Consider the following 15,016-nt stretch of genomic DNA (forward strand, 5'->3'; position numbering starts at 1 on the left):
CCTTTAGCAGCCTTATTATCAAACACAATCAAAACCCACTGGCAGCAGATATGCATGCAGTTGAAAGCCATGGGTTGCAGCAGAGGACAGAAGATTATAATTTTGAAAGTTAACAGTTCATGTTACTGAAAGAGGTGACTTTTGAAACAAAAGTTACCATAGTCATTCCCAAAATAAAGCTACTTCTGCCCTTTAGTGTTGACTATGCTAGTTTGGGGGAGCCCTAATCCTAATAGGAGGATTTTTATGTTCAAAACACAATTCAATTAGGAGCTTATGCTATATTAGGGTTGCAAACAAAATTAGATGCCAAGTTCATGCATTAGCACCATTTTCTCTCCTCAAGATTCTCTTACCTGCCTACAATCCATTTGAAGCTAGGGTTGGCAAGGATGATGCATGTGCAAGAGAATGTACAAACAAATTAAAGAATAGAAAGATAAAACAACACTACCATAAGATGTGCCATAGCAATGCAAACATTCAGAGAGCCATAATTAAAATGAAATGATAAGATGACAATTGTCGCTACTTATTCTGTATGTTATGCCAAATGTTTCAAAACAAAATATAGATTACGCTTAAATTACAACCTCCTCTCAATTTATCTCACCGATGAATATGCATGCCCATTTGTGCACCAAAAACTGCCAATTTAGAATGGAATTACTTTATTCTTCGCTCTGGTGGCACACAACCACTGCCTTGGTGTTTCAAGATCATCGCCTGCAATAGTTGGGACATGCCAACTACCATTTTCAGACTCCTGCATTTAGTCAACATACACCAACATCACTAGATATTGATAGATGAATTAGGTCCATTTTGTGATGACTCGCACATCATCAAGGGTGAGCATCGGCCAGCACGATTTGGTTTAGTCTTAAAAATCAAAAAGCCAAATATAAAATTGATTCAGGAAGAAAATTGATTCCAACCAAACCAATTCAGTTTGATTTATTACATGGAAAACTGATAAATCGTCTCACCTGAATGACAATTGAATAAGGCGGAGGCATTTGTAGAGTAAGTCCACTTCTTGAGACTGAAATTCTTACCTGCAAATTTTCCAAAAGACGATTGGTTTTGTGCACATCCTTGAATGCCTCACAACAATGCGGTGTAGTTGAATGAAGCTCTCAATTCAGATTCTAAGATCTACATTCTCAAGCACATTTAGGCACACTTCCTAGTCCCCACGCAATTCAGCAAAGTGAAAATCTTTTCACCACTTTTGCAATGTTAGTTGATGTCAAATCAAACTCGCATCAGCTCATGTGTTTGAGTTTGAGCATCATCTCATGTGTTTGAGTAGTTGAGCAGACCAAGTCAAGCATCAAATGTTTTTTGAGTCCCTTAATTTAAGCTCGAGCACCAATATATGCTTAACATGAAGGTCAAGAAATTTGCTGAAGTGCAGTTTGTTAAATTTTTCAAATGGGTTTCAACCAACTCATAAGCTGAATTGACTAAGCAAATATTCTTAATAGTAGCAGCCCCTACTCCCCTACCTAAGAAAGGAACAGAAGAGAATGAACCAGACACAACTCAGAACCAAGCTAGGTTTGAAGCAACCCAATTGACATGTCCTTTTGAGAATAAAAAAATTAAAATAAATTTTATTTCATAAGGAGCAAAAAGAAGAGAGAAAGGAACAAGACGGAAGTGATTAGTATGCATAGCATACAACTGTATGACATATGAATGGTAAGCAAAATGGATCTAGAACAATTCTTGAACTAGACTCACAGTGCTGAAAAAACAAGGGGAAAAATCTATGCGTAAGCAATAATCTGGGATATAAACAGAAAATACCTTGTTTAGGGAATTGTCATGAACAAACCTGAATGAGTAGTTTTCTCCAGTTCCATGCAGCACAAATATTTATTAACCAGAGGCAAGCGCTTGGTCAAAATGAATAATCAACATGACTTAAAACGCAAGTAGTTACCCTATTTACCTAAACAATAGAATATACCTGATGCTTTTCCTTCCATCTTGGAAAAAAGGAAGTCCCTAATAACTGGAAAAGATGGTCCCTCATCTCATCATTTGTCACCAATAAACAATTACAAGTAACAGCTGCATATAACCAATACCTGTAAATAAACATGCAAAAGATTTCAAAACAGAACTTCAAAGGTGATATGAGAGAAAACCTAAATAATTTATCTTAAAGAAGAAACATGAATGCAAACAGATGTGAATTGAGCTTCTCAACTATAAGGGAAGAGTTCGCTTTAGCCTCTGATCTTTAATTGGGTTCAACTAGGCCGTCCACCTATGTGAATTGCAAAATCGAGCAATCCCTAAATTGGATGTTAAAATCGCATTGGCATCATTAAAAAGGAAGAAGGAGGATTGCATAATTGCTTCATCTACTATCAACAAGGCTGTCCATGGTTACTTAGAACGTGGTAAGTAACAGAACGTGGTTAAATGGGGATGGAAACACAGTACACTTTTTGGTCATGTACCGAGTATTTTGCAATAGGCATAATCAGTTCGCTTGTTTCTTTTCTTTTTTTTTTTTTGGAGGGGGGTGTTTGTTGAGTGAAAATTGATGATCTCTTGTTTTTTTGTTTTTTTCAAAAAATCTCACTTACAATCTGTTGTTTATGCAATTTTTATGCCAATTCATGCACAATTTTAAATATAGCAGCTAATAATAATTTTATTCGTTACAATTTTAACTTTTTGGAAATCAATAATAATGATGTCAATTTGATTTATTTAGTTGAATTTGAAATGACGGTGATAATTAATATCTTAATTTAATATCTTTAAAAATATTTGTAAAAGTAGCAGTACAGACATCTAGAGAACCCAAACATCAAAGTAGGACTTCAAATTTCCAATTTTGGTAGGCTATAAATTTTGACGTCACTTGTTTCTTCTTATTTTGATGGGCTATGATGAATAGCACTTCAATAATATTTTGATAGGCTACAACTTTAATGATGCTAACACAACCAAACTTCCCTTAAACACCATTTACTTAAGGATCAAACCAAGAAAAGGAATCATGATTTTGCAACTATTTATAGTTTTTGGCCTGCATTATGAACAATAATTGAGAAAAGGTCGCCCAGTGTGGGGGATGGAGGGGAGGAATCTCTTGAGGTTATTTGATGGGAGGTCAATTAGGATTTCACCAAAGGAATTCTGTGTTGAATCAAAATTTGCTTACAAAATTGATTAAAGAATAAGAGAACTCTAAGCTTCACAATTAGAAGTCCTTAGGCATCGCGTTCACATAAAAATGTTCCATCCACATCACAAAATCCAAAGTCTAAACCTTAAAATTATTACTAAAACTAGCTTCAACTAAAGATTCTGGCTTATCGCTTCCATAGAAAACCAAAAGATTTGTCGCCTTCCAGACCAACAAGGACCCCAAGTGAAAATAAGATTAAAGATTATGTGCCTATCATAAATACAGTTGACAAAGAAAAACTTACCAATCATCGTTTGAACCAGCAGGGGTAGTATAAAGGGCACCAGACTTTTTCCAAAACTCTAACAACATCTTGTTTTTAGGATTTGTAGCTGGACCACCAGTTACACGGCGTTTATGCAAAATAATAAGTGGCAATCTCTTTGATGGGCTCATTTCACGTAACTTACCAACCACAGAATTAAGCTTCAACCAAAAGGAGCCAATGACAGTCCTGTCTGTACATATAACTAAAAGATACAGTTTCATAAACACCAACCTTCACAATTCCCTTACCTGGTAAAAGCTGAAAGTCCTTTGATTGACAAGACCCAAATTGGCGCCATCAACAACTGCATCAAATGGGCCATGCTGCTGCAGCCACTCCTGAATGAGTTAACCTCCTTAGTCAGTCAGGGTAATTACTGAGAAGCATTTTATGCATCACTTGCCTGAAGCCTAAAGAAGTAGCAACTATTGACTATTTGCTAGCAAGGTTAGTGCTAAACTAGCATACAAGATGAGGAAAAAAAAGCTGGTTTCTAAGACAGTGAGGGCTACATACATGCTCCAGGGCCCACCGCCTTCCTAACAACATGGAGACAACACTTATGCTATAGAAGGCTATATTACTATTTTATATAGAAAAAAGAAACTATTCATATAAAAAAAGGTTATTATGTATGCCCATATATACTAGAAAAAAAATGTGGCCATATAAATACTTCACAGCAAAATTCAAACTTTTAAGCATCGTCTTCTCTTGATATAAGAATCCAAATTTTAGGAGGTAAAAGGAAATGACAGAAAATGTGAACGTGACCATTATTGACCAAAATCAGACAGTTTAAAGATTTTGAATGGTAAATCGATAAACAAATAACTTATTCAATAAATATTTACAAGAGTTGAAGAAAGAGGAAAACTACCAAAAGCAAAACATTTGCACGAATTTGCAATCTAATACAATCTCCATTGAAGCCAATTTCTAAAACTTTGCAATTTCATCCGACGAAGTGATAAAAAATGAAATAAAAAATATTTTATTCATTAAAAAATTGATTTTAATGAAAAAATAAAAAAGAAAATTGACTAAATAAGAGAGAGAGAGAGAGGAGAGAGAAAATAAAAGAAAACCGAAAAATATTTTAATGAATTGATATTTATTTGATTTCAATTTTGACCAATTTGATCAATTGGAGAACATTGCAACCATTAGGTCAATAATGCCAATACTAAAAGAATTATTTGAAATCACTTGGATTTTTTGAGTTATTAGTCCTAAGAATAAGCATTTTTTACTGATATTATATCAAATACTAGAGCAATTAAAAGCTTTTGTTTTACCTGGAACCGAACAAAGTCGGTTCTAACCTCTCTTTGGCAAGCCAAGTTGGATAATGAGGTAGCAAAGTTTTCTGTTTCTCTTGGATCTATATCAATGCAGACAAGTTTCTCCCCACAAGAATGACAACCACCCTTCTCATCAATTTGAGTCCTCACTGCTCTCCACTGACCACTGCCCAGCCACCCTTGCCCATGCCAACCTCCACCTCCCATCAGAATTCCTTTTCTTACTTTGCTTGTGTCCCAATTCTCCTCTCCAATTTTTGAAGCATCTTCAGAGTTGAACCAATCCTCAATAATGCCAAGAGTTGAATCCGTAACTTGCCTAATGATGGCTCGTAATCGATGCAACGTATCATACACCTTATCTGCCCTCTTCACATCAGCACTAAGTTTTAAGAGAGCGGAAAGCTCAGGCTCTTCAGGCATCACACCAGATTCAGCCATGTGTGCATCAACTTCATAAGCTCTATCAGCCATCCCCTTACTACAGAATCCAAACAATGCTGGTCCATATGAACGCAATTTTGGCAAGATATTAAAACCTTTCATCTGCTTAACCAAGTCAAAAGCCATTTCCGGGTCTTCCAATGCAAGAGCCAGTCTTGCTGCATTTGTAAAAGTAGCCTCACTCGGAGCAACTTTATCAATAATCATCTGCTGAAAAATCTCAAACCCCCTTTTGTAATACAAACTAGAGGCATTTGCATCAACCACATTTCCATTCAATTTGACAGAAGAACCAGAAGAACACAAATAGAGCAGCACACTGTAGTGGTGTTGGTTAAGCTGCACCCCATTAGTTCGAGCCTCATCATACAAGTGAAGAGCTTGAACAACATCACCATGCTTCGAGCACATATCTAATTTTAGTTTAAGGACTCCCTCAGGTGATTCCTGTCGTGCCTTCCTCTTTGATTTGTTTGAAACTTTATCCATAGCCAGTGCAGAGGATTCATGAACCTTTGGTGTTGTAGAGAGAGCAGAGCAGCAAAGATGGGCTCTTCTGTCCATAGGGAGATCATAGGCTTGAATATCACGAACTGGTTTGGCAAATAAGTAACTGTGGTAATGGAGAAGTGGCCGGTGGAAAGCGAGGGAACTATTTCGAAAAACTGACAGTAATGGCATTTGGACGAAAAATGAGAAAAGAGGAGAGTTTCTATTAAAAGAGGGAGCCAAAGAGCTTCCACGCAGCATCACTAACAAATACCCATTCCAGTTGTATTCACAAAAGCACAAATTATAATTGAGAGCAACTGCTAAGCTGTTTCATCTGCAAGCAGTATCAATACATATATACACAGTTAAAATCAAAGCAATCACTTTAGACAACCATAAATATTTCTCTCCATTTGCATGAAGAAATCAATAAAATTTTATATAACTTGGTCGATATGAAAACAACAGCTAAGCATTAATCCTATACTAATTGACATCGACTATATGGATCCTTTTCGCCATTTAGCTTTTTTAGATACTTAGTTTGCATCAATATCCAAAACATGTAACCCCTTTCACTCCCCTCCACATTATTTTAGATCTCCCCCCTTCCCCTCCTCCTTCCCTCCTTACTTCCTATAAACTTATCATACTTTCATACTAGGGCATTTCATGCTCTACATTGGACATGACCAAACCATCTTAATTGACCCTCTCTCATTTTATCTCCAATATGTTCTACAACATGCATCTTTTGACAGATGTGCTGCATGATATGGGATCCTTTTGATATAACTCGGTCTATGCCTACATTTAAATTTTACTGTTAGTCTCATTTCTGTCCAGCACAACTATTTTTGTGCTTTTCCATTGGTAGTATGTAAAGACATAGCTTAACAATAATATTACTGGTACCGTTGTAATAATTTCTATATTTTCAGATGCCTTGTGTTGTGGTTCTATCATTGGTCATGTTGTGTCCATTCCTTTCAGCATCAGAGGGAATGGGGACAAGTAGCTTTTGCAGTTATTAGCTAGAAGTTCATAAAGGAAAATCAAGTCCTTAGACTTATCAAATTAAGCAGCAAAAGGGGTAGTTATATGAATTCCCCCCTCTCCCCCCCCCCCCCCCCAAAAAAAAAAAGGAAAGAAAAAGGAACAAGCGCTCCAAGGTCATAAAGTAGCTATCTATCCCTGCTCTATTCTATCCCATAGACCAAACGAAGCCTATACATGCACGTACTGATATGACACTCTGCAATCCCCTGAGATAATTTCACATGAGAATCAGGAATCTGAATGTCTTCAAGCTTTCAATTGGTTGTTACCATTACACTGGATTATCAGAGGCCGAAAACTTACCATTGCAGTTCCTACATCTTAACAACAAATAATAATAAAAACAGCATCAACCAAAAAGCCAAATACCTGATTATAGAAACTAATCAAAACTAAGGAAGTTAATTCAGCTTAGTTTCCATTCTCCAATTTACTTCTCCGAAGAAGATAGAAAGCAGTTGTCCTCGCTAAGTTTGATCAACTCTTGTAAAGGAATGGACGACCCAAGTATCCTGCAGACATCGACACCGGAAATGGAAAGTAATTAGCTTTTGGCAAGCCAAAAAAATCAAAATTTTTCCGTTTTGGTTTTCCAGCCTATTCATCCATTGAATTAAAAAAAAAAAAATGCAAATGGGTGCTCGTAGGCAAATCCGATACAATAAGATTGAAGATTGAAAACACCAGAACATCAACTAATCATGTACCTGGAATAAATAAAAATGGTGAAGAAGGACGAGGAGAAGAGTTTCTTTACAGCCGGAAGAAGATAGGAGAGATTGAGGGCATGAAGCTAAATGATGTTAAGAGTATAAACTCAACCCCACACACAGATTCAGTTGCAGAAGAATGAAGCACAGCAATTTCTTCTTATGATGGCCAAAAGGCTGCGACTTTATACTCAGATTGTGAAGGGCGGGCGGGAGAGTGGATAAAGGAAAGAGCAATGGTTCCAGTCAGGGTAGAGGGGAACGGCAAATCACGCCCCAGCAATGATCCCTCGGAAATAAATATAATAAACAAAACTATTATTTAATTTAGTAATACAGCATTTTTTTTTTTTTCAAACAGCTGAGACTAAATCCATTATCGTAAAATGTTGTTAGTGAATATTTATTTTATAATAATTAAATTTTTTATATGGCTCAAAAATAAAGAGTATCAAATTAATTATTTTAATATTTATTAATAATAAAATTAAAAAATATAACTAATTAGATTCTATATAACATAAAAATTAAATAATAATTTCTCATAAAAAATATATTTATAACAAAGTGTTATACTCTATTGAAATTACTTAATTATATTTTATATATTAATTAAAATATTTTTATATTTCACACGACCAAAGTTTAATATTTATATTTCTGCTAAATAGAGCATTAATTAAACTATTATGATTAATTATAGAGACAAATAATCTATATTTTAATATTAAAATAAAATAATTAACACATGATTAAAAACTTAATTTTATAAAGTTGTGATGATATATATTTTCTAAATAATTATGATTTTTTTTTTTTTTTTTGGCTAAGATAATTCATGCCCAGTACAGAGAGTCCAAAAAAGGACTAAAAATTACAAAGCAAGGTGAAATAGAAGCTCCAAAGCCTTAGCCCACATTTCGTACAGCCAAAGACCCAACAAAAACAAATCCTAAGAACTTAGACCAAGTTATGACCCAAGAACGATACCCCAAGCAAAGAGCGTAGTGTCGCCGCCGCACTCCTTCCAATCGTTTGAGGAAGTTTCACCGCACCGTAACAGAATTCTAATAAATCGAAGATTAGAGAGACACCAACCAAAAATAGTAAACTTCTCCTAGCCACCTAGAAAACAACAAGGAGTAGAATTTCAAGAGAGAGGCTAGCATAAAGCATGTTGGAGAACCGAAAAAAACAGAGCTCATTAAGAACCGGACCAATCCAAACAACCAGCAGGCGCCGTTACTAAATTCTCAAGACCGTTTCTCCATTTGGCTTATAGACCTTTATATATATTGTCAGCTAAATTTTCAAAAAAAATAAGTTTTGCATGCAATAAATTCCGAAAAGAGGAATCACCTGCAACAAACACAACACCAATAAGCCAAGAAAAGTAAGAAAAATACAAAAAGATAACAGATCTAAAAGAAAACTTTCACATTCAAATATCAAGATTTACACAGTAACAACAAAAAACAGATCTAAAAAAAAGACTCTCACCTTCAAACATCAAGATTTACACAGTAACAACAAAAGCAAAATAATATATATATATATTCTACGCGATAATAAAAAAAAATTTATTATTAAGCGTGATAGAGAAAACTAACGGTCCAATAAAAAATTTAAAAAAAATCTTAAAAGAGAATATAAAATTACTGGAGAAAAGTCTCTCTTTATTTTTTAGAGAGACGATAATATATAAATAATTATGGTTGTTACTAAATAAGTTGTTGTTATTCACCATAAATACTACTTAAAATTAATTTTTTATTAAAATCTATAATTTTCATTATTGTTATTATCTCATTTATATTAACAATAATCATTCATATTAGTATTTATAAATTTAATTTGATAGTAAATGTATATCTGAAATTCTACACTTTCGATTTTTAATTTATAATTCAAAAAAAATAAATCATTCATATTATTACTTTATATTAATTTTTATAGTAGTAAAATTAATATTTTTTAATATTTTTATTGTTTATTTTAATGTTTATTATAGCATCCTGAAAAAATAAAAAAAATAGATAATTAATTTTAAGAAAAATGTAGGTAAGTGAAAACATTAGTTATGTATGTCACAAGAGTGAAATAGAAAGTAAGGAGATTTACCTTAATTTTAATGGAAATTAGAGAAAAAATATTTATTTTTGAGAAAAAATTAAAAAAATAATTATATTTCAAAAATTTTGAATTTGAGACAGGAGAAAGTGTTAAAGCAATCTGCATCATTCCTAAATAAGATAGATAAATTTAAAATTATGCTTAAATAAATTAATTAATAATAAAATATAATAGAGTTTAAATTATAATATTGATTATATATATTTGACTATAAAAAATAAAAAAATAGTAATACAAATATTTCACTATTGACTTGAATCAAATGCATATTTAAATATTTGACTCAATTTAGAGTGAATTTTGACTCTATTTATTGTTTTTATTTTATTTTTAAAAAAAATTCAAGTTTTTAGAGAATACAAATATTCAAAATTAAATGTAATTTTCAAATATATTTTCAAAAATTAAAGAAAAGGCATTATTTTTATAAGTAAATGGATATATAATTGTGAATAAATTATATAAATATATTATATTTATAAAATAAATTAAATAAATATGTTATAATCTTTATATTTTATTTTATATCAATTAAGATATAGTATAATTATATTAAGTATATTATAAATTAATATATAAATATATTTAAATTAACACAGAAATATATTATTATTTATTATATTCACTATGACAAAATCTTATATAAATTAACTTTTAGTGAAGATTGAATTTTATACAATTTATTTTTTTTATAAATATTATTATATTAATTTGTTGTATTTACAGTCTTACAAATATTTTACTTGTAAGATAAAAATAAATTGTAAATAACAACCAGAGGAATGGTTAAAAATTAAAGAAATTTAAAAAACTGAATGATAAAATTAAAAGAGTTAAAATAAATTTAAAATTTAAAACTAAAATTAATTATAGAATTTCAAAACCCTAAAAGTAATGGTTAAAAACTAAAGAAAAAAAAAGGTGAAGATTTAATAGGATATTTTGTTTTATTTTATTTTTTAATATTTTGATTAAAAATTAAAGATAAGTAAAATTAAAGTTAGTGATTTTAAAGTATTATTTTTATATTTTCATAAAAGTAAAATCAATTTTTTTTATAATTTATATATTTTTAAATTAAATCAAAGTTAAAATCATAATACTAATTTAATAAAAATTAAGGGAAAATAAGCAATTAAAATTTTAGAACTAAAAGGTGAATGAATTAATATTTAGTAAGAATTGTCAACTAACTTTGAAAAATTATTCGAATCCAAATTTCAAAATAATTATTTTTTATTTTTTAATTCTTAAATTTTAAATTTTTTTTCTTAAATTATCCAAACAAATATAGTATGTGCATTTCTAAATTTAAAACTTAACTTCCATAAAAAAAAAAAAAAAAAAGTTACTATTTATCTGTCATTCCTTATACATCAGATATATTTTATAATTTATTAATTTTCTTTCGAATATAAAAAATAGTATGATATACATTATTTGTTTAAATAATATTTTGAGAAAAAAAGAAAATAATTATTTTAAAATTTTTATTTTTATTTACATTATTATAAATAAATGGGTTAAGTTATTTATAAAAATAAATTCTAATGTAAAGTAAATCCCAACTTGCAATTAACCTTTACCATGTAAGCTATTTTTTAGCTAAGTGATTTAGTCAAATTTTAATAAAAGATAAATGATGTGTGATTATTTAAATATATAATTAATAAAATTATTTTTGAATAATGTTACATAATTGAAATATTAAAATCAATAATATCAAAAAGCAAATAGACCTGCCAAAGAAAGTTCACCAATGAGGTGATTGTGTTGCTAGGTCAATGGTGATACTGAGAGGCTATAAGGAGGTGATTGTGTTGCTAGTTGAGAGAAGGTAAATGGTGAGAATGGCATTGAGGCTTTTGATTTTGGGGATAATAGGACCTTCGAGACTGCTTTGAGAGTAAATAGAAACAAACAAGAGTAGAAGATAGTTGGGTTTGGTGGGAGCATTGGCGGATGGATAGCAGAGGTAGGGAGCGAGGGTTGAGATGGCCATCGTGGGCCTGTTGATTGAAAATGTAAGTATGGGTTTCGGGTATTGATGGGGCAGATGGAAGATTGAAATAGAGGGGACAAACGGCTGGAGCTCAAGTCTTTTGGGAAAGAAAACTCACGTCGGAAACAAGAAAGCTGATTTGATTAATTTTCAGAGTAATTCTCAATTTTTTCTCCAGGTAATTATAGATTTTTAAGCCCTAAAATGAATTTTTTGGATTGAAAGCAAAGAAAAAGGATGGATTAAATTTTAAAGTACTAATTTTTTTTTCAATTTAAATTTTATTCTTATTAAACGAGAGAGTGAATATTAAAAGGTACATTTTTATTTTAATAAATTTTTATTTATGTAATAATTTTATAAAAAAATTCAAATGATTCATGATTTTATTTGATAGGATTAATTTTATAAAAAAAGAATTCAAATGATTTCTTATCAAATCATTCATAATTGTATAGAAGTAAAAGTTAAAATTATTGATTTTAAATGGTAGATTATGACTAAAAATTAAAAACATGATTGGATTAAAAGTGTTAAAATAAATTTAAAATTTAAAATTTAAAATTAAAATTAATGGTGAAGATTTAATAAGACATTTTGTTTTATTCAATTTTTTAATATTTTGATTAAAAATTAAAGAGACTTAAAATTAAAGGTGGGGATTTTAAAATACTATTTTTATATTTTCATAAAATTAAAATCAATTTTGTCTTTTTATAATTTATAATTTTTTTAAATTGAAATTAAAGTTAAAATTAAAATATTAATTTAATAAAAAATTAAGGGAAAAGAAATTATTAAAAGTTTAGAATTAAATGGTGAATGTAGATAAAATTCAATTAATATTAAGTAAGAATTGTCAATTAACTTGAAAAAATTATTAGAATCCAAATTTCAAAATAATTATTTTTTATTTTTAGTATTTTTCTTAAATTATCCAAACAAATATAGTATCTACAATGTGCATTTCGAAATTCAAAACTTAACTTCCATAAAAAAAAAAAAAAAAAAAGTTACTATTTATTTGCCATTCCTTATTCATTAAATATATTTTTATAATTTATGAATTTTCTTTTGAATATAAAAAATAGTATGATATAATTATTAATGAAAAATTACATACATTATTAGTGTGAATAATATTTAAAAAAAGAGAAAATAATTATTTTACAATTTATTTTTGTTTACATTATTATGAATAAATGGGGTTAAGTTATTTATAAAAACAAATCACTTAATTTTTTTAATAGTGAAATTTTAATAAAAGATAAATGATATGTAATTATTTAAAGATAATTTAAATATCATTACATTAAAATTTATTATTAATAAAATTACTTTTGAATAATATTACATAATTCAATAATATCAAAAAAAAGTAAATAGATTAAAGACCTACCAAAGAAAGTTAACCAATGAAATTGTCTTTCTAATTAGACTTACCAAATATTGGGGGCTAAAATGCTCTATAAATTAAGATTATTTTGTGTAAATTTATATAAATTAATGTACAGAAAATGAAGATGTTGGGATTTTTATGTCCTTATGTCGCAGTGGTGATTTATCTTATGTTTGTTGTGGAGATGTCGAGTCACAGCAGCCATGGATGGGAGTTAGCTCATGCAACTTTTTATGGTGGCATGAATGGAAGAGAAACCATGGGTACGTAAATTTCACTTACTTAGCGAATTTGATTTATATGTATTTTTAATGATTTAATTTTTTTAATTATTTTTTTATATATCGAATTTATTTTATGGTAAATGAATTAAATAGGGGTTCATATTTTTTTTTAGATAATTTATATTCTTTTTATTATTTTACGTATTAAGAAATGTTAAATCAATCATGTGTTTTTAATATTTCCTGAAAAAAGAATCATCCAATAATGGCTCTTTATTTCTCCAGTAAAGAGAGAGGTTACTAAAAAAGCAATACTCAAAGAAGGATAATTTATAATTTAATTGTTAGACTTGATAGAATCCAAAATTGAATCACTACTCTTTTAATAAGAAATAATTTAATTATTAAAGTTTTATTTTTACTAAAAAAAATAGTTGGTTTATTAAAATTTATTGTTAGATTATTCTAATATTTATAATAATTTAATTATTTTAATTTGAATTGACTTTTTTACTTTATGATTGATTAATCGTAAATATAATAAAATTATTATTTTATTAAAAAAATAAAAATTCATGAACTAAATTATTTTATACTAATAATTAGAGATTAAATTATATATTTTGTTAAATGTTAAGTATTATACTATAAATTACCTTAAAAATAATCTACAGAAAATTTTTCAAGAACTAACCCCCTAAATTGAATTTCTGTATAACACAAAAAAATTTCATTTTTCAGAGGGTGCTTGTGGATATGGAAATCTAATCAAACAAGGGTATGGTCTAGCGACAACAGCACTAAGCACAGCCCTATTCAACAATGGATCCACCTGTGGAGGCTGTTTCCAGCTACAATGCACAAATTCGTCTTGGTGCAAGAAGGATGCTCCAGACATAAGGGTCACTGCCACCAATTTCTGCCCTCCAAACTACACAAAAACAACAGACGTCTGGTGCAACCCACCCCAGAAGCATTTCGATTTGTCTCTCCCAATGTTCTTGAAAATTGCAGAGTACAAAGCTGGCATAGTTCCAGTGCGTTTCAGGAGAGTCGCGTGCCATAAGCAAGGAGGAATTCGATTTGAGCTCAAGGGAAATCCTAATTGGTTGTTGGTGCTGGTTTATAATGTTGGAGGAGCTGGGCGAGTTGTTGATGTTAAAATAAAAGGCTCTAAGACTAGATGGCTACAAATGACGAGAAATTGGGGTCAGAATTGGCAGACTTGGGAAAGTTTACAAGGGCAGATATTGTCTTTCCAAGTGACTGCTAGTGATGGTAGAATGGTGCAATCTAATAATGTTGCACCAGCTAATTGGCAATTTGGCCAAACTTATCAAGGTATAAATTTTAGGTGAGGTAATTTAAGCTTTGCAATTAAAAGGAGAGAATACTTTACTATCTTATTGAATCATTGGAATAATTGACGATTGTACCATTGGATTATTAGGATTTTTCTTTTTAATAAAATCTTAGGATTCAAAACATTTAATCAATATATCTTAATCAAACACTATAATTGATAATAAAAAGTTATAGTTTAATCATGTCGATACAATGAAAAGAAATTTAAATTCATATTTAAATTAAAAATAAATATTAGTTAATACATATTCTCATTCCATAATTTTTATTATTTTTTATATTATTTTAAAATTATTATTTATTATTATTTTTACACTATAATAATATATAAATCGAGTATTACAATATTATTTTATTTTATTTTATTTATAAATTTTTGTTTAAAATATTTCCTAATTT

At 29.6% G+C, this 15,016-nt stretch overlaps 2 protein-coding genes across 9 annotated transcripts; one reads left to right on the top strand and one right to left on the bottom strand.

The window, feature by feature from the left end:
* Nucleotides 1-468: 468 nt before the first annotated feature.
* On the bottom strand, nt 469-7,784 carry LOC110608776 (proteinaceous RNase P 1, chloroplastic/mitochondrial). 8 transcript variants are annotated; one of them, XM_043954189.1, is made up of 9 exons: nt 7,492-7,782; nt 7,154-7,296; nt 4,784-6,059; nt 3,734-3,823; nt 3,462-3,643; nt 1,979-2,099; nt 1,844-1,859; nt 990-1,058; nt 469-766 (listed from the first exon to the last, which is right to left on the bottom strand). In XM_043954189.1, exons 3-9 carry the CDS (start codon nt 5,981-5,983, stop codon nt 759-761), a joined length of 1,686 nt encoding a protein of 561 aa, XP_043810124.1. In that variant the 5' UTR covers nt 5,984-6,059; nt 7,154-7,296; nt 7,492-7,782; the 3' UTR covers nt 469-758. The 8 variants fall into 8 exon arrangements, with proteins under 8 accessions (XP_043810124.1, XP_021603760.1, XP_021603759.1 ...); XM_043954190.1 differs by lacking the exon at nt 469-766 and adding an exon at nt 863-882; XM_021748068.2 differs by lacking the exon at nt 1,844-1,859 and having other exon boundaries at nt 4,811-6,059; nt 7,492-7,784.
* A 5,362-nt stretch (nt 7,785-13,146) lies between these two features.
* On the top strand, nt 13,147-14,674 carry LOC110608808 (expansin-A6). Its single transcript, XM_021748101.2, has 2 exons — nt 13,147-13,291; nt 13,994-14,674. The coding sequence occupies exons 1-2, from the start codon at nt 13,147-13,149 to the stop codon at nt 14,608-14,610; spliced, it is 762 nt and encodes a 253-aa protein (XP_021603793.1). The 3' UTR covers nt 14,611-14,674.
* Nucleotides 14,675-15,016: the final 342 nt, after the last annotated feature.

The sequence above is a fragment of the Manihot esculenta genome, chromosome 2, assembly GCF_001659605.2.
Source record: "Manihot esculenta cultivar AM560-2 chromosome 2, M.esculenta_v8, whole genome shotgun sequence".
NCBI lineage: Eukaryota > Viridiplantae > Streptophyta > Magnoliopsida > Malpighiales > Euphorbiaceae > Manihot > Manihot esculenta.